This window comes from Ambystoma mexicanum, chromosome 1p (genome assembly GCF_040938575.1).
Source record: "Ambystoma mexicanum isolate Mex_15411 chromosome 1p, UKY_AmexF1_1, whole genome shotgun sequence".
Classification (NCBI taxonomy): domain Eukaryota; kingdom Metazoa; phylum Chordata; class Amphibia; order Caudata; family Ambystomatidae; genus Ambystoma; species Ambystoma mexicanum.
The window spans coordinates 374,013,382-374,031,366 of NC_090921.1; the positions used below are offsets into that span (position 1 = coordinate 374,013,382).

Here is a 17,985-nt window from a genome sequence, read left to right on the forward strand (position 1 = left end):
CGTGATATGGGAGCTCGATCAGTGGGGGGTCCTTTTGCTCCTATCTCTCAACTCTGCTCATTCAAGTATGCCTAATGTTGGCCCTATTATGGGCTGTGGAGGTGTGTCCCCTCTGGGCCCGATTTTGTCCATTATAGTAATTCTTTCAAATCAAGTGAAAGATCTCCTGTGGGTCCAAACGCAATTCAAAATAGGACTATATTAAGAGGTGCAAGGGGCACGGACTTGGAGGCTGACTCTCTAGTTCACTCAAAAGATCACCGATTCTCTACCTTATTCATCAGAAGCGAAAGTTCCTCGTGATATTCTACAGCTCACCAGTCTCTGGGGCCAAGACCTGCCAATGTGTCTTAATTGTGGCAATATCCTAAAGATTTTCCATCAACTTCCTTCGCTCTCACTCATCTCTAGTTATGACATGGATAGTATTCTTTTTCCCCTATTCAGGGTCGGGTAGATGTGAGTAATATCATTCTTAAATCAAGAGTGGTCCTGGAATTGATCATGGGGCATAGGGAAGGGTTAAAGCAACTTGGTTTCGAAGTAAACCTACTAGACTCCACTCAGTTCCCCAGTAATAACAGAGGGGGTGCAGACTATAGGGGCAATCTCACTATGGTATATCATCCGGAAAGATCTTCACAGTCCCAACGGAGGCAATTTACGCCCAGATCAAATGGAAACTTCCGAAACTGGCCACAGGTTACTGCAGGTCTGTGGAAATGAGTACCTTTCGTTTCATTCGGATCTCTCTCCCAAGGCTCTTTCCATGAATAGCTTTGTGTTTCTATCTTGGAATTCCAGAGGTAATTCTCATCTCTTCACAAATCTGGATACTGTAACTCTGATTAGGGCTTCACACTGTTTTTTTCTGCAATGGGTTTGATATTTTTTCTCAAAATGCTAAACCCTGTCTGGGAGGGAGGCCTCCTGGGGGTCTTCTCATAGGAATTAGAACCTCTTTTGGTTTTAGGACTAAGGTCCTTTTGGATACGCCTTTTGGCATCTTGGCCCTGGAGGTGTCCTCCCTTGATCTAACGGTCACTCTACTCTTGATTAATGTATATTGGCACAAGGGAATATCTGCTCTTGAGCCGTTTCTGTAAAGGTTAACGGACATGTTTCTTTCCTGGAGATCTCTGTACCCCAGGGGTAAATTAATTTTGGCAGGTGATCTCAACTCTGATTGCTCTCTTTCTTCCGAATCCAAATACGATGACTTGGGACTGGCTATGGAGGATGATCTTCGTCTAGGCCTTAAATACGCACGGGGTCGTCGTTGGAATTTCGCTTTGGATTCGGTTGGTTTAACTTGTCTTAACGGCTACTATGACACCATTAACTTACCTTGTCCCACATGGCGCAGATCTTCATCAACATCTACCTTAGACTATGTCTTTGTAGATCATTCCCTTACTCCTTTCTCGTCCAATGTCGAGGTCTCTTTCAATCCATGGAGTGACCATGGTATCCTCCGGGTTTCGTTTCTCTGTCCTTTTCCCATTAAGTTTTTGCCCACGGGGGGTCCTAGCCATCTCGAAACTGTGGGACAAGGGAAAGGGGTACTTTGGTCACCTCTTAATATCAGTGTACTTAACCGTAAACTGATTTCTTCCTTTAACCATACCTCTTTTTCCTGGAAATTGGCAGTTTTCAATACAGCTCATTTCAATAGTTTTCTTAATGCTCTTCACTGTAGTATTCATGGCCAGCTTAGGAAGGGTGTTTTTAAAATATCTCATCCTCATAGATTTGATCAAGAATTGGCCAATGTAAAGGGTCTCACTCGGAAACTTATTAGAGGTGTACAAGCCCTAGATATTGATTGGGTTGATAAAAAACAAAAATTAAAACTATCCGCCAAAAATATAAAAATTACTGTAAGTCAAGATAAGCTACTATACTACAAAATGAAACAGAGCATATGCTTGCAGTGCTAATAAAACGATATCTGAGGGCATTCTGCGTTACCTTGTCTAGCCTAGACGGTGTGGCGGAGGCTGACCAGCTGAATGCCATCCCAGAGGTTCAATGGGTAGAGCATTATACCGAATTATTTGATAAAGAGGGTGAGGGATTAGATTGCCTTTTGGGGAACAACCCCTCTAAGGACTTTTGGAAACCTGTAATTGATTCTGAGATAGTTCTAGGACTTCTCTAAAGCCAAGAAATCTAGGGCTCCGGGGCCCAATGGCCTTACTAATAATACATTTAAAGCTGAGCCAGATCTCTCGGCCAACCTCCTCTCCCTGCTTTTTCAAGATGTCGTTAAATCTGGGAAATTACCTATTAGTTGGCAAACCGCTCATATTGTTCCAATTTTTAAAAGAGGTCTGCGTACTTTGGTCAAAAATTATAGACCTATTTCGCTTATTGATGCGGACTGTAAGCTTTTTGCTTCTATGCTGCTTTCCCACCTTAACATTTGGATTAAGGAAAACCATATTCTCCCCAAACAACAAACCGGTTTTAGGGCAGGCCATTCAACCAATCTTAATGGTCTTATTATTAGTGCCCTGCAAAGTTCTTCCTGGGGTAAATATGATGGTTCCCTTTACGTTGCGTCTATCGACCTGTCAAATGCCTTCGATTTGGTTATCAGGTCAAGATTATGGGAAAAACTAACCAAATGGGGCATTCCGGCAGGTCTTTTAACTCTTATTATGGCAATGTATGAAAACTCAGGGGTCCATATCAGGCTTGATTTGGCAGGAACTCTCTCTAGAAGGATAAGGACCCGTATTGGGGTGAGACAGGGTTGCTCATTAGCTCCCTGTCTTTTTATTCTCTATATGGCTGATGTGGATGGCTTTCTGGGAAATACAGGCATGGTGAGTGCTAAATTGGGGGACATGAGGCTCTCATGGTTGGCCTATGCTGATGATTTTCTTCTCCTCCTGCAGAGGCTCATTTGCAAATTTGAAGACTACGTCATCCTCAAAGGGCTGAAGATTAACCCGAGCAACACCCGTACTATGGTCTTCTCAAAGGGGAGAATGGGGAACAACAACAAAGTATGGAAAATTAGGTGGTGAAAATATCATCAGAGCACATAAAAACGTCTATCTCGGCTTTTTGATTCTGGCCCAACCCTCGGCAATTGAACGATTTCTTAGACATAAACTGCTCCCACTCATCTCCCAATCCATTAGACTAGACAATAAATACTGCATGTTCTCCCTCAAGCCTGTAGTGGACTCTTTTAAGGGTAAGGTTACTCCAAAGCTACTTTATGGAATGGAACTTCACTATTCGGCACTTTTGACTTTCTGGGACTCTCTTGAGGGTATCTACTGGAGGAAAATTTTGAAACTGCCGAATTCCATTCCAATAGTGGCCATTAGGTACGATCTAGGGCTAGTCTCACTGCGAGCCAGGATTCTCTGGAGGGTCCTTTCTCTTTTCTCAGCTCTGCTCTCTCCTAAACCCGATACCCTCTATGCTGATGTGCTGATGTGGGTCACACGATATTTTCTCAGGGACCTCGGGTCCGTAATTTATATCTTAACGCATTCAGCGATCTCTGTGACAAGACCCTGTCGGATATTTCCACTGATGGGGACGCTCTATTAACGAATCCCAACAAGGTTAAGGAGTGTCTTTTCAGTCATGATTGGAGTAACACCATTGAAAAATTGCATTCTTATCCCTCTCTGAGAGACCTACAATTCGACCATAAGAAAAGAGGTCTGTTGTCTTTTTATTCTGACTCAAATTTCCAAATGGATATTATCGTTCTCTTCTCATTAAACTCAGATGGAATCTCCTTCCCACCCGTGAAGTCCTACATAAAAGGAAGGATTTTTCTGTTTTAAACCCTATCTTTCGCTTTTGTAAAACTGCAGGCGTGATTGAAACCTCTCGGCATCTTTTTTTAGACTGTACTGCTCTGACATTTTTATGGGACAAATATTTAACTAGATTGAATGTAATGGGCCAAATGGGGGCGAACAATCTGATCTGGTCAGTGTCTCTCTATTACTAATATTAAGGATGGAGTTGCTGTGGCGGGTTTTATTAAAGCTCTAGAACTATACGCCCCCCTCCTATAATTATGCTCGACTATATGAAATTTTCAATTCCTGAAGGCTTATTGTCTATTTTAAAACTTCACATTTTAAATGTCGGAAATGTAATGTCGAAATTTAATGTTGAACTGTATTTTGCACTGAATCCTTTAAATTTGTCCCTTATCTGGAAATTGGATGTTTTTTTTATGTATGTATATTTTAAATTTAGATGTAATGAATGTTTTTTTTTTCTTTAACTTTTTTGTAAAGGTTTCTCTGTAAACCATATACAAAAAAAAAGATAAATGCCATTACTGTCCTTGTGAATGAAGTCACCTCTGGGTGTAGGGAGAGTAAAAAGCATATCCAAAGAGTATCGACTAACTTGTGCTGATTCTGAAAGTATTTTAAAGTATATTTGATTGTTGCATATCTTGCCCTTTTTTAAAGAACGCTTATTTAAAAATTGATGTTAAATAACTATGACTGAAACCTTGAGTGTAAGTGTTACTTGGCTACTTGTATTTGCGAATTTCATTGCGACAGCTCTACATCTCACAATTACCCCTATTGTGATAGGCCTGGCTGCTCAGTCACACTACCAACTTGTGTAGTACAGACCTTTGTACTATGCGGTAGAACATGTGCACAATAGTTGGTAGAACACGTCCACTGCCACCAGCCATAACTAGGAGATTGTCTAGGTGACATAAGTCACATGAGCAGAGAGAAGGGGGATACTAGGTATCTTTTTGGCAGTCCACATAAGGTGGTGTGTGCCAATCTCTGACTAGAAATTTTAGGGGAGATACTATCTCTGTCCTTAAGAACTGTAGAAACATCTTAAAGGAGGACCCTAAGGATCCACAGCAACACTGCCCATAAGGAACTGTGTGCTGCAGTTATAAAAACACAGGTGCCTTTAAGAGCTATGGACCAGACAGACTCCATAGTATAAGTAAGACTCTATAGTATAAGTAGAGTACAAAGAATAGAGTTCCAACAGACAGCGCCCATAAGAATGAATGAGAGGAAAAGGGCTGCACTCATTCAGGATTGAAAGAAAAAGGTCTGGAAGTCCAACAAAAATTGCTGGGGGGTGGTCTCACTAAGAGGGGGAGAAGCATAAACATGTTAAATCTCCCTAACACTGCTTTGTCCCCTGCTTTTGGCTGATGGGATCGACTTGGACAGAAGATCCCCAACTGGTGAGGAGCCAACCACGGAAGGACTGCTAGGGTAGTTTGGCGGTACGGTTGCAGACAGACCGCACAGGCCCTTCACATTTTCCCAGTTATAGGAGGTGGAAGCATGGTGCTTTGTCCGATTGTTTTATAAAATCCCTAGTCTGTTTGGTACAGAGTGTCCTTTGGAGTCCAGGGAGCGAAGGTGCACTGCTTATGGATTTGGTGATGCAGAAACAGTCCAGCACTTCAGGGATATGAGACCAATAGTCCCCACTGGTTTATTTGAAAGCAATACCACTGGCCCTTATTGCAGTCTTTCGGGAGAGGCATAACATTGCCGTCTGATTCTTCAGTGTATCGAAGGATGCTGGTAGAGGGCTTTTTACCTGCATTCCTAAAAGACCTGCTGCTCAAAGGACCAGAGTTCCAGCAGTAGACCTGGTGAGTGGTGGTAGGAAAGATTTCTCTTGTGACAACTTTCCCTCCATAGTTCCATGGACCTCAATCTTTGCTTTTATTTTTTAACCTGACTTTTTTTCTTGCCTTTTTTGCCTATTTTGCTATGAGGAAACTGATAAGCCCTTCAGACTCACTACTGGGAAACTGTTTCCCTTTTATCTTTTTACCTTTTTGCTAACCTCGTAACATTGCACAGACAATCTTACAATGCAGTGCAATGGGGGTACTTTTGTATCACCCTAGTCTTTTAAAGGGGTAATTTCTGGTTACTTTTATATGTGCCTAAAGACAAGCTAGTGGTGGCAATTATATTTTTACCACGTCTGTTTTATTTCGAGTGTGCACATTCGCGTTTACCACGTATGGCTACTGACCGTGGCTAGTGCCCTAAAATGAACAGTCCAAAAGATTTTCACGTGTCCTTTAGTCATATTGTTTGGCCTTTTCCCTGCCTTCTCCGGTCAAGAAATCCATATAAGGTCATGCACTTGCTGCCTCATTCATGGGCTAGTGTTGCCTTTGTAAGTGCTAGGCTCAGGAAAGAGGGTTGGCCCTGTCTTGTCCCATTCCACATCCACGGTGCCTGAATATCTAGGTGTGTGGTATGAGTAAAACCCACAGTGGTCCCAGATTTGACCACTGCTAGCTGTTTCAATGGTGCAGATCCTTACCATTGGTGGGGTTGGAGGATTCATGCAGCCATTTCTTCAGATTAGCTTTGGAACCAAGTATCCTGTGTAGAAGAGCAGCCGACTGAAGATCCGTGGACAACTCCCGAAGAGGTCCGACATCTCTTCCCGAGTTTGGCCCGATGAAGCCATGCTGGAGTACTGAATCTAGGTAGGGTCAGAGTGGTGCTTCATCTCTTGGGCTGGTGGGACCAATCAGTCTGACACATTCTCGAGTACTCCTAGGGAGAATTCTCAGAAATGTGCTAATTCCTCTCTACCTTAGAGACCCCCAGCAAATTTGCTGGATTTTGAGGACTTCAATATTTAACCTGGAGAGAGTGAGACCCTTTTTCCCTGCTCTCATGTATTTTGTGATTTGAACCCCATTTCTTTTTTGGTTGTGGAGTCGGACTAACTCCATAGGCATCTTTTAATTGTGTCTCAGAGCACCCTCAGTGCAGTGACACGGGGGGGGGGAGGGGATAGGAGTCTTTCAGATTTCCCAAAGGTTTAAATAACTTCTCTTGGATAAACTAATGTTTCCAAGAGCAATGAAGTGAAAGACTTTACTTACATTTTGTAACTTTCTAGACACAGCATACGCTATCTTACAATAGGATGCTGGAGAGGTTTCTTAGTATCCCCTTTTGTCTAGCTTCTCATGTAACAATTTTGTTACCCTCTCCTCGATGAATGGCTGGTGGCAGTGGTTTACTTTTAACTACCGTGGTGTGTTTTTAGCGCAGGTTGCATTCGTAGCTGCAGTAAAGCACCCAAGGATGTCATTGTCAAAATGGCCCAGTCTTCTTTTTATGCTGTTTCTTTGTGGAAAGGTCCTTCTTGAGATTTACTCTGCGCACCAAACCAGGTTTGGTCCCTTTGTTGGTTTTTTGTCTTTGGCTGGATTCACAAATGAAGCCTGCCTCTGGCTTCAGGGTGTCTGCCGGGGCAGGAAATGAGGGAGGTGCCCGTAACGCCCTGTGCTTAGTCTCCTAGGAGAAATGAATGCACTCCTAGGTGATTGGCGGGCTGGCTGGCCGGCAAGGACAGCCACCCTGCTGGGTGAGTGACAGCTAGGCTGGAATGAATGGGAGAAACCTGCATAAAAGGCGAGGCTTTTTGGCTTGGAAGGCAGTCGACCACTGGACGAAGGAATCCGAAGAAGAACTTGGAAGAGACGCGTGCTGCAACTTCTGGACCGTTGGTTTGCCCAATGAAGCCCTGCTACTGTGCTGAAGCTCCGAATTTGCCTCGACTAAAGAAGCCCTGCAAGGAGGCCTTCTCCCCTTGAGTTGGTGGGACCAATCAACTCCAAAGTAAGCCCGTCTGGACATACTCTCTAAACTGGTTGAATTTCCACTACAGTCGCTGCTGGAAACCGTAGAGCCAGGGAGAGGAACACCATTTCGTGTGCTTTGCTTTTAAGTTGGTCAAGAGCTCCCGGAAGATCCTCTGGACTCCCAGGAAGCAGGACTAACCAAGTCTGAGCCACCTCGGAGTGCTGGGCCCCAGATGCAAGGAAAGCCCATCTCAACAGCCAAGCGTCCGCAGTGGTGCGATTTGCTGAGACGCGAGGAACTGAAACCGCAAAGTGCCACTGAATAGAAGTTAGTCCTTTTCTGTTGCTGACCGTCCCGTTGCAGTGCAGGAGTCCTCCAGACGTCCTCCCTCTTGTCCCCACGACTGAGGCCCAGGAACATGGGATCTGCAGAGCTGCACAGGAACAGAAGCCAGCCAAAGCCTTTTTTTCTTCTAACCAAAGGTACTGTACAGTCTAAGAGAACTTGCCTCTTGTTGTGTAACCTCACTTGTTCCCAGAGGAGACTTGTCTTGGTTGCTGTTGTAGAGTTGCTATCAGCTTCTTTACCTCACAAGCCTAATCAGCTTGTGGCCCTACTTTGATTTCTTCTTTTCTACAAAGACTTTTACATACCTGCAAGAATTGCTTCAGCTCACCTTGACGTTTGTCCAATTGACTTTGGCCTGGCCTGGCTCCCTGAATAACTCTTCTTCACTCTGACTCTGTGTTTAGCCCTCCTTCCAGGAAGGGGCTATCTTGCGTTGCGTTGGTTACCAAAAGTACTTTCCTGCTTCAGAATACTTGTGAGTTCTCTTATTTTGTTCTAATAATCTGTTTCTTTGACATACTCCTAAGTCTTGTTCTAATTGCAAACAGTGGTATATTAATGCCCACAAACCAGTTACTAGTGTCACCTGAGGGTGTAGGAAGTGTCTGTGTGAGCATCCCAAAAGGGTACTTACTGATTTAGAAAATTTAAGAGTGCATATTTTGGAGTGTATTTGTGTCTTAATGTTATATTGCCCCTTCTGAAGAAGGCTTACTCAAACTGACTGTTAAATTTATAATTGTATAATCAATAAGCCTAGTGTGGAAGAGTTTATTTGAATACTTGTCACTGTGAATCTGTGTAACTCCCCTACAGCTCACATTGACCCCCCCTTGAGATGAGCCTGGCTGCTCAACATGCTACCAACCTGTGTAGTACAAACTTATACCAAAGGTTGGGATCCTATTGCCAGGAGGTCAGGGTTGTTGTAGTGCACCCAAAGGGTACTGCATATAATCTTGCCTAACAAGTACAAGCTATCATGAGCATTTGGACGTGTCCCTGTGCCACCTGGTGGGCTACCTTGCTAGAAATGTCGCCGTTGCACATTCATCGTCGGAACTTCAGTAGTCTCCAGCTTGTGGTGTAAGTTCCCTTCCTACCGAATTTCTCCCTCCCAACTTCAAGGTATGCTGACCTGGAAGGACTTCTACAACTGTGACTGGAAGGACGTCTGCCGTCATCTGTGTGCGGTGGCCTTCCCTGGAACTTGCCGTCCCCCAACCTGTGAAGTGCCCTGAAGAGGGCTGCATAAGTGCATTCTGCATTTCTCCATCAAGGATTGCATTCTGGTCATGGACCCGACTAGAATAATCATTACAGCTGCAGGTACTAGGTACATCTCACCAGAACCAACATCAGGAATTTCGAATTCCTGCCACGCCCCAACCCCTGTCGACCCATCCCATCATCTGGGAAAATCAGAGTCAGGGAAGTAAGTTAACACAAAGCATTTTTCTCCCCCTGTCCTCCATAGGACAGCATTGAGAACAAATCTGTGTATCCTTCCATTCCCCTGCTTTTTGGTCGTTGGACCTGAGTAGTAAAACCTGAAAGCAAACACATTTTACTTACCCAGTAACCTTTTTTTGCATCTCTTCTGAACAATCAGCAGCACAAGTAATTTTCCTGCTACAGATATATTATGCAGATAATCATTGTGACTTTTGAGCACAAAGCACCACTCTTCTTAGGGATTGAACTGCTGAAGCTAGGCAATCGGGTATCCAGTTAATATGTAAAAAAAAATAAACAAAAAAATTCGAATGACAAAAATGAAATGTCCAACATGTTACTGGAGAAAAAAAAATCGAATATATTTTTTAATTTTCATGTTTTTTGTTTGTTTCGCGAGTAAGAAAAAAGGGGGCTGTGTGAGGGGGGCGGGGGGACCCGCCAATTTAAAACAAAAAATAACAAAACATTCACATTTTTTTTTGGTAACATTTTTTTGACATTTTGGCATTCGAAATTATGTAATTCGAAATATTCACTATAAACCAGGCAATCACTTGTGTCTTGGTTACATCTTGCTGCATCCCTTTACTTGCCTCTTTTTCTTGATTTTAAGTCATTAATGTTAGTATTCATTCGTGTTGAATGTATACATGTTTATTATGGAGTGTTTGATATTCTCACCTGCTTGTTGCGTGTTTTAGTATTTTTAGGCCCAAAATAAATAAACATTCCTGTCTAAAGTGAATTGTGTGCTTCGCTGTGTGGACTTTGTGCATCCTTGACCCCACTCATTTTCTCCTGAGAATAGCCTTGACTGCTCGCCATTGCTACCTAGTTTGGGTTTTGGCTGCCCTTTCAGAGTTTCTCTGTTCACTATAACTATGCTGGCCTCCTCAAATGAGTCCACCAGGCCAGATTGTAGAAATCCCTCTTAACAAGCAGTACAACTGAATCGTGATCTAGGTAGGTGAAGGAAAGAGAACTGGACAGTGTAAACCAACTGTTACTAGCTGGGGCAAAGAGCCAGCGCACAGTTGTGCATGCACTCTGGCTGCCCATTTTTTTCTCCCTGTGCAGGGCTTTCCCTACCTGCTATTGATGTTCCAATGAGTATTAGCAGAAAGGTCTGTCCTTGGAATAACTAGATCTCGATTTACTCCTTGACGGGTTTTCTCAGTTTGAGACTGATGCCTTCATGAATAAAAGCTTACCAACTTCCTCCCTTTTAAAATAGGCGAGCAAAAGGGTCTATACCACATTTAAGTAGTACTTTGTTTGCTGATGTCCATTGATGATTTAAGTAATTCATGTGTTGCCGTTTTAAGTTGCGCTTCTATAAGAGTTGGTTTCCTGTCCACACTTTCTGCACTTTTTTCCCAGGCCGGAAGATTCATTGAGCCATCTGTTTTACCCTTTGGTTATATTGTAGTGTTCTGTTTTGTAATACAGTACAATAATGAACCTTGTTCTTTCCCCTGCTTTGCTACTCCTCTGTGACATAGTTAACTAATTTAAAAATTTTCTCTTTACAGAATAACCCAAGGCGTCCATACTACTGAGCGTGTTCCAAATGGTTCCTGTATCATTGTACATTTTACTGTGAAGCGTTGTAATACATATATTTCCTTGCTTGCTATTTAATAGATGTGTTTTGTGTTGCTGGGTCATGTGGCAACATTAGACCTAGAATGATCTTCAGTATGTTCAACCAGGTACAAACTCTTAGAGCCAGACTTCAGAAAGTGCAAACAAAACATGAATCGGAGGGCACACGTCTTTATTGAAGGCTTTTGGCTTTGCCACCAAGGTTTCCAGAAGCAAATAAGTTGTTTGCTGAAGTGTTTTCTACTTTCTTGGGCTGGCCCATATTTGTCCCAGAAAGGAATGTTTTTATTAATTTATTTGTGTAATGCATGTTTTAGCATCGCTTAGATATCCCCTTTAACTTAGTATATTTTTCTTTAAATCCTGAAAATTAGAACATGCACCCTTCCCTCACTCCCTGAATGTGGGTAGAAAAGACTCCCTTTACTTTCTGCATCAGGAGCCAATTGAGTGTAATGGCCATTTCAGAGGAAGTCCTACATTGTATATTCTAAAAGGTTGTTTTAGAACTTGTCTCCACGGTGCTATCCTTTAAGTGTGCAAGACAGTTGAGCGAGGTTGTCCTTCATGTGCACATTGTAAGGCTCTGGGCATTTGTGCACACTAGTGTAACCCCAACACGGATCCTTGTAGTATACCATGACATAACGTTTATCCCACTTCTCAATGCAGTTGAATCGCCCCCTGCACCCCCCCCCCCCCGCAGTCCCCTTATGACACTAAATTGTGTGTTGGCAGGTTTTCCATCTTGTGAGGAGCCTTGACCTGTTCAGTGTGCGGCATTACAGGGGGTGCTCACTGAAGATCACTGTGATGATTGCACATGGTTGCTTTTTTCAGAGGGAGGCAGAAGATTGACGTAGAGCGTACTACCAGCCTTTTGTTAACCTTTCTGGACCCTATTCATAAACATTGGCTTTCCAATAAAACAAACTCACATGTGGTCTTGTTTCTCCTTACTTTGCTGTTAATATTGTGATGATTTTATTCACTGCCTAAAGGAGGAGGAGTAGGAGGGTGCCTGGATTTAAAAGAATCGTGTAAATCTGATGTTGATTTCCTGAACAAAAGTGTACAGATGTGGCGATGTATACGATCCTGGCTCTAGCCTGCTTGGAAAGTCTGTGGCAGGGCTGGCGAACATCAATTTTAGCCAATGTGTGGATTCAAGGCTATATCCATTACCTTTGTGTCCCTGGGAAGATGTGAAATTAGGCAGCAAACAAGCTAGTCAATCGTAGGTTTGAAAGGATTCCGAGTTTTGATTGGAACAGAGTTTACACTTTGCTCACAGTTTCCTTTGGGAACATCTGCAACTTCTGTTTGGTTGGGGTTCTGTTCTCAGGTGCTGAGCAACTTGTCACAGAAATTGGCAGCTATCCAAAATCCCTGTTAAGGGGGTAGTGATGCTGTGATCTGTGGATACCAGCCTTCTCCATATGAAATGGAACTTAAGTTGAGGCTCCCACCCACTGACCCAGCTGGGTTAGAAACCTCCGGACCCTCTGTTTCCAAAGGAGTCCCTGCTGCTTGACCCTGCATAGCTTAACATGGTGTTTAGGAGCACCAGAAACATGTTGGCCGATCCTCACAAAACCACCAGATGTGCATACCCCTTTAGCTTCTAGTAATTGAACTGCTGTTGTAAGGCCACCTAGTTTCTGGCCCAGCATCATGTACAGTGGCACCAAAGTCACCTTCATGCATGGATGCCTTCTTTTTCACCACCGCTATCTTCAGTTCCAAACTGGAGACTTGCTGGTGAACTTTGGAATAGATTCAAAAGGCAAAGTTTTGAAAGCTTGCTTTTGATTGTCCAATTGTCTGTCAATTACGTATTGTCTTTGTAATGTTGACATTGAATCCTAAGAGAGAATTCAGGATAACTAAAATAAAGTTGGCCCTGCGACATCCCTATGCTTGAACTAAGCATCTGAGGAGCCCAGTGAGCTTAGTTGACATAGGGTCACTGGAGTTGTCATGTCAGCTAGGGTCCCACACCAAAGACCACAGCAATAATTCTCTTTCCAAAAGTTACTTAACTGTAAATTGTATTGCCATTTTACTTACCTGCACAGAATAGAACTCTGCTTTTTAAATTCCTAACGTTCAACAATGAATGTCAACACATTGGATAAGTTAAACTGTATCTTGAGTCCCTCCCTCAGGTCCAACTGACTGCTAGTTGTGTACACGGCTAGGTTACTCTGGTGTCCTGTAGGTGTGTCCAGGTATTCCAGTAAACAAGGCATTATCCCATGAAAGTTCCACTATTTCACGTTTCTGCTTAGTTTTTTTAAATTATTTATTGAAGGGTAAGTCTGCTAAATAATTTTATTTTTAGCCATAATCTTGGCATTGCTGGGTAAAATTTGGAAATCCAACAACTCTTCTGTATGGTGTTTTTGCAGCATTGAAATGCTGTTTGTTCACCTCTGTGCTATGGTTGCATGTATGGGGCAGTCAAGTATTCTGAAGCTGGTCTCGAATTTGGCCAAAATGTTGGTGGCAAGTGATTGTAACTGGCGATTTCTTAAGTTAAAGAAGCAAGAATTCTAAACTTTTACAAAACCATAAACATGTCATTTTTGATTGTGTACTTATGATACTGCTTGACACATTTAACATGGAACATGACAGTGGGGAAATAAAAATGGAAGTGGAGTAATACACGCTTCATTGAAGATGCCACCACCAACATAAATTGTCAAATGTAATGATTGATCCAAGCAAAAGCACAAAACCCTTCCATCCTCAACTTTGTTTTACTGTTCATAGAAACATCTGATAGCACTACACAGCTGCAGTTCAAGCGCTAGGGTAAAGAGCCACACCCAATGTTTCATGGAGGCGGTAGCTCTTTAATTGCTTGTAAAGAGATGTTCAAGTTGATGATCTTTTGTAACGGTAAATGCTTTGTTAGTATTCATGCAAAAAGCATAGCCTTAAAAATGCACTGTTCCCTGTTCAGGAATCCAAAGCAAATAGCTGAATTTATTTTGCACTCCATTTTCTTAAATCTGGGACCCCAAAATAAAACCCATTTTGGTATGAGCCAGGCATTATCCAGTATAGTTTGCGACGATCCGCCAGATGGCGTCACTTCTCCCCAGAGGGGAAAATATTTCCTTGAGGCTAGGGAGGTGCGGCCACTATTTAATAGTCCCTCTAGGGGTAGTAACGTGCGGCAGGACCTCATGGCGATAAGGGCGCAAGTCTGGGATGCAGCCCCTTCAACTCCCGACCCTCTGATGTAGTAACACCCAAACCTTCTCTACCTGTGATCCAGTCTGAAACCATGTGCTATTGTAAACTGTCAGACAATCGCGCTGTAATGAGTACAGGGACGAACAAGATCCCAAGCATGCTACAATTCAGTAAGAAGAGTGCTCAACCAGCTGTTGTCAATCGGACTGATGTAATGCTGTGGGAGACCCCACTATTTAAACCAAACCTGCAAAGCACTGTGGTCGGGTTATAATCTGATGAAAGGGTCCAGAGAAGGAGGCCAACGTGAAGGGTGTGCTTAGTCGGACACACAAGCGTATTGGAGAGGTCGACCGAGTGCCGGCAGTGTCAGTAGTAGTAGAAAGCGTAGACTGTGTTACAAGTCGGCAGGACGTTTATAGTAGTAGTTAGTAGTAAACCGGAGGGCGAGCGAGAGACCGAGGAAAGCCAGTACCAATCCAGTGCCCTACGAGAGAGAGACAGAGAGAGAGACAGAGAGAGAGACACAGAGAGAGAGAGACACAGAGAGAGAGAGACACAGAGAGAGAGAGACACAGAGAGAGACACAGAGAGAGAGAGACACAGAGAGAGAGAGACACAGAGAGAGAGAGACACAGAGAGAGAGAGACACAGAGAGAGAGAGACACAGAGAGAGAGAGACACAGAGAGAGAGAGAGACAGAGAGAGAGGCAGAGACTGACTGAGAGACTGACTGACTGAGAGACTGACTGACTGAGAGACTGACTGACTGAGAGACTGACTGAGAGACTGACTGAGAGACTGACACAGAGAGAGAGAGACTGAGAGAATACAAAGGTGAATCCATCAAAGAGGTAGAGTGAAGTGGAAAAGATTGAGTGTGGGATGCCCAGATAGTATCTTGATAGTTGACCGAGAGCTGGCATAATTGAAAACAAAAGAAAGTGTGGTATTGGCGGTCCGGCAATGACGCTGAAACCTAGAGTACTAGCTTATCAGAGCCACGTATGTAATTACACGAGAACAGCCAGAAGCGTGAGTCACATGATCGCAGGAAGGACTTGGTGGTGCGGTCAGCAATCAACACACAAACTGCCTATAACCGAGGGCTGCGAAGCCACGCAGGCTTCAACAAAAGAAGGAAGAAACAAAACATCATAGAATAGCCCCAACTAGAACGTATGAAATGTTCCCTGCCCAGAATAGGTAATGGGAACGGGAGAAAGTCTGGGAGCTGCTCCTTTGGAAGTTGTTCTCGAGGTGATGAACACCCAGACCCAGTGGTCTTCAAGAGCATCATTGGCGAGAACAGTATTCTCCTGGTGTAGCCCAGAAACTGCCAGCCTCTGGGGCACGTGCCTGTGAGCCAGAGGATACATTTTTGCGACACACAACAGTGAACATGGTGTCTTTCTTTCGTTTTCATCAACAGATCCTGCCAAGAGTCGATGCCCCTTTGAAACCAACACACACGTCTTTCCAAAACTAGAAGGAAGATAAGTCTTTGTTCTTTGGTCTCTTAAGGCCAGCATCTCTCGTACCGAGTTGAAACAATGAACAAGCCTCTTACTCGTCCCAGTGGGGAAAATTAAAGAAAATGGAGAAAGTAGAGAACAAAAGAAGCCCTCGGAGGGAACTAGAAGATTTATTAAAGAAATTGAAGATAAAATGGCCTGGAAGAGGCTTACAAAGTACTGGAGAGCACTCTAGGAGAAGTCATTCTCCTAGCCCCACCTAGAAATCTTTTTTCTTTGTTTCTTTTTCAAATTGGGAACTCTTTTTTTCGTTTTTGAACCTTGGAACATTTCCTGAGGTTGAACGCAGCACCTAAACAGACTGATACCCAGGTGAAGGGAGTCATTCTCCTGTTTTTTAGAAAGCACTCTTTTTCTTAGATTAGGATTTGTGTTTTAGTGATAGAATAGGAGTTTCGACTAGGATGGCGAACGTTTGATTTGGACTACATGTACTTCCTGACTGCCTGAGCTTTAGTTTGTTTGAGGTAGGGAAATCACATCTATTTGGGATGAATTGGTTTGTTTTATGCTTTAAAATACAAGTTAACATCTACTATACCACTGTTTGTTCAGACTCCTCATTCCATGCCACCACAAGTTGCAGCAAAATAAAGTGAGCACCACACACTGTGGGTAATAATAAGCAGTATTTGGATACCTGAGGGTTTGTAGCGCTATATAAATGCTAAATTATTATTAATTATTATTAAAGTATAGTGAATAAAAATGTAACCTTAACTTGGTAATCAGTGTTTTGTAGAGCTGTTTTTACCAAAATCTTGCTTCCTTAAGTTGATTTTTAAATACTTGCTCAATACCATACACACCCTATAGCATCACTTAATTCGCAGGTTATATTGCTGAAAAATAAATACTGTGACATCCCTAGTGTCCTAGTTGCATTGCAGTCTCGATGCAAAAATCTTCTCCTAAAGAGGATCCATTTAAGAACTTTGGAATGGGGCTTTGTATGCCATTGAAAATAGGGTTCAATTTGTGCATAGGATGCTGTAAGGACTGGTTTTCTGAAGTCCAACTAAGGGCTTAGTAAAACCATTCAACTGAGGTAGTACAAGACTCTACTCTTAGTATAAAGCTGTACCACCTGAGTTCATGGTAGCATAGACGTAGCAGCCGGGCTTATCTTAGCAGGGAGAGAGGGTTGTAGAATCAGTACAAGTGAAATTGTAATTCAAATGGTCTAAAGAAACCCTGTATGTAAAAATAAAGGATTTATTTAAATGCAGGTAGGCCCATATAAATCTAGGGATACATAAGTGCTAACACATTATATGAAATCACCAATGGTTACTTTCACAATTACATTTAGTAATGCAAGGGCAGTAGACCCTACCAGTTATACAGTGACTCTCAGATCAAATCATCAGTCAACTGGACAATATACTTTTTGTGGATAGTGGAACACTTATTCCAGGTACAGTGAAAACCTATAACTACTTTTGTGATAGGTTATACTAGGTGAGTAAAACCTAAGGATTTAATATTCAAAACAGGTGCTTTTGACATCAGTGAAACGTAGATTGAGAAGAGCAGTAACTCTTGTAACTTATTTTTTGGGATGGCACACAGCTAACTCAATGTAAGTAAAACCCATATACTTTTTTAATCTCACCTGTAGTCAAGGTTAGATCTTTCCCAGCTATACCAGTAACTGATGTATGCCTTGTAAGGGACAATTAGAACCACAGACTCTGGTTTAGATAGCACAGGAAAAGTAAACACTAATGTTAAACTTTACTGAATGAATCAGTTATTCTAGGTAGGCAACAACCTAATGCATACTTATTCTGGACAGACTAACGGCAAGTTAGGAGAAGCAAGACCAAGTTGGGGGACACTCATACAATTATCCTAACAGGTCTAATCTGGTGATACCAGCACATTGCTTTTGTAAAGAGGCAAAACCTTATCACAGGTGAGTAATGTACCTTCACATCTACTTTCTGTTAGAATGGCAAAACAGTTTTTAAGGAAAGGAAGATGTTAACCATACTTTTAATAGTGCATCACATGTCTAAGTTAAGTAAAATCTTTTGTAACTGATCACTCTTAGTTACAGTTACCAACCAACTCTTTACAAGTAAGTAACTTGTAAACACTTTTCTGATGTTTGTTAATCTGCTTAGAATCACATGCTGTGCATAGGTCCGACATCCAGTGGTCACTGCGGAGTATTGCATTTTGTTTTTCGTAGTCGAAAAGGGGACGTCGACAAGGCGTGT

General features: G+C 42.7%; 1 protein-coding gene across 2 annotated transcripts in view; it reads left to right on the forward strand.

The window, feature by feature from the left end:
• Positions 1-11,961, forward strand: part of SUGP1 (SURP and G-patch domain containing 1) — a 786,467-nt gene extending 774,506 nt beyond the window's left edge. For both annotated transcript variants that reach the window (XM_069649115.1, XM_069649114.1), the window contains exon 15: positions 10,946-11,961. In XM_069649115.1, the coding sequence (XP_069505216.1) occupies positions 10,946-10,972 (27 nt within the window). In that variant the 3' untranslated portion in view covers positions 10,973-11,961. The remainder of the gene's footprint in view (positions 1-10,945) is intronic.
• The last annotated feature ends 6,024 nt before the right edge of the window (positions 11,962-17,985 follow it).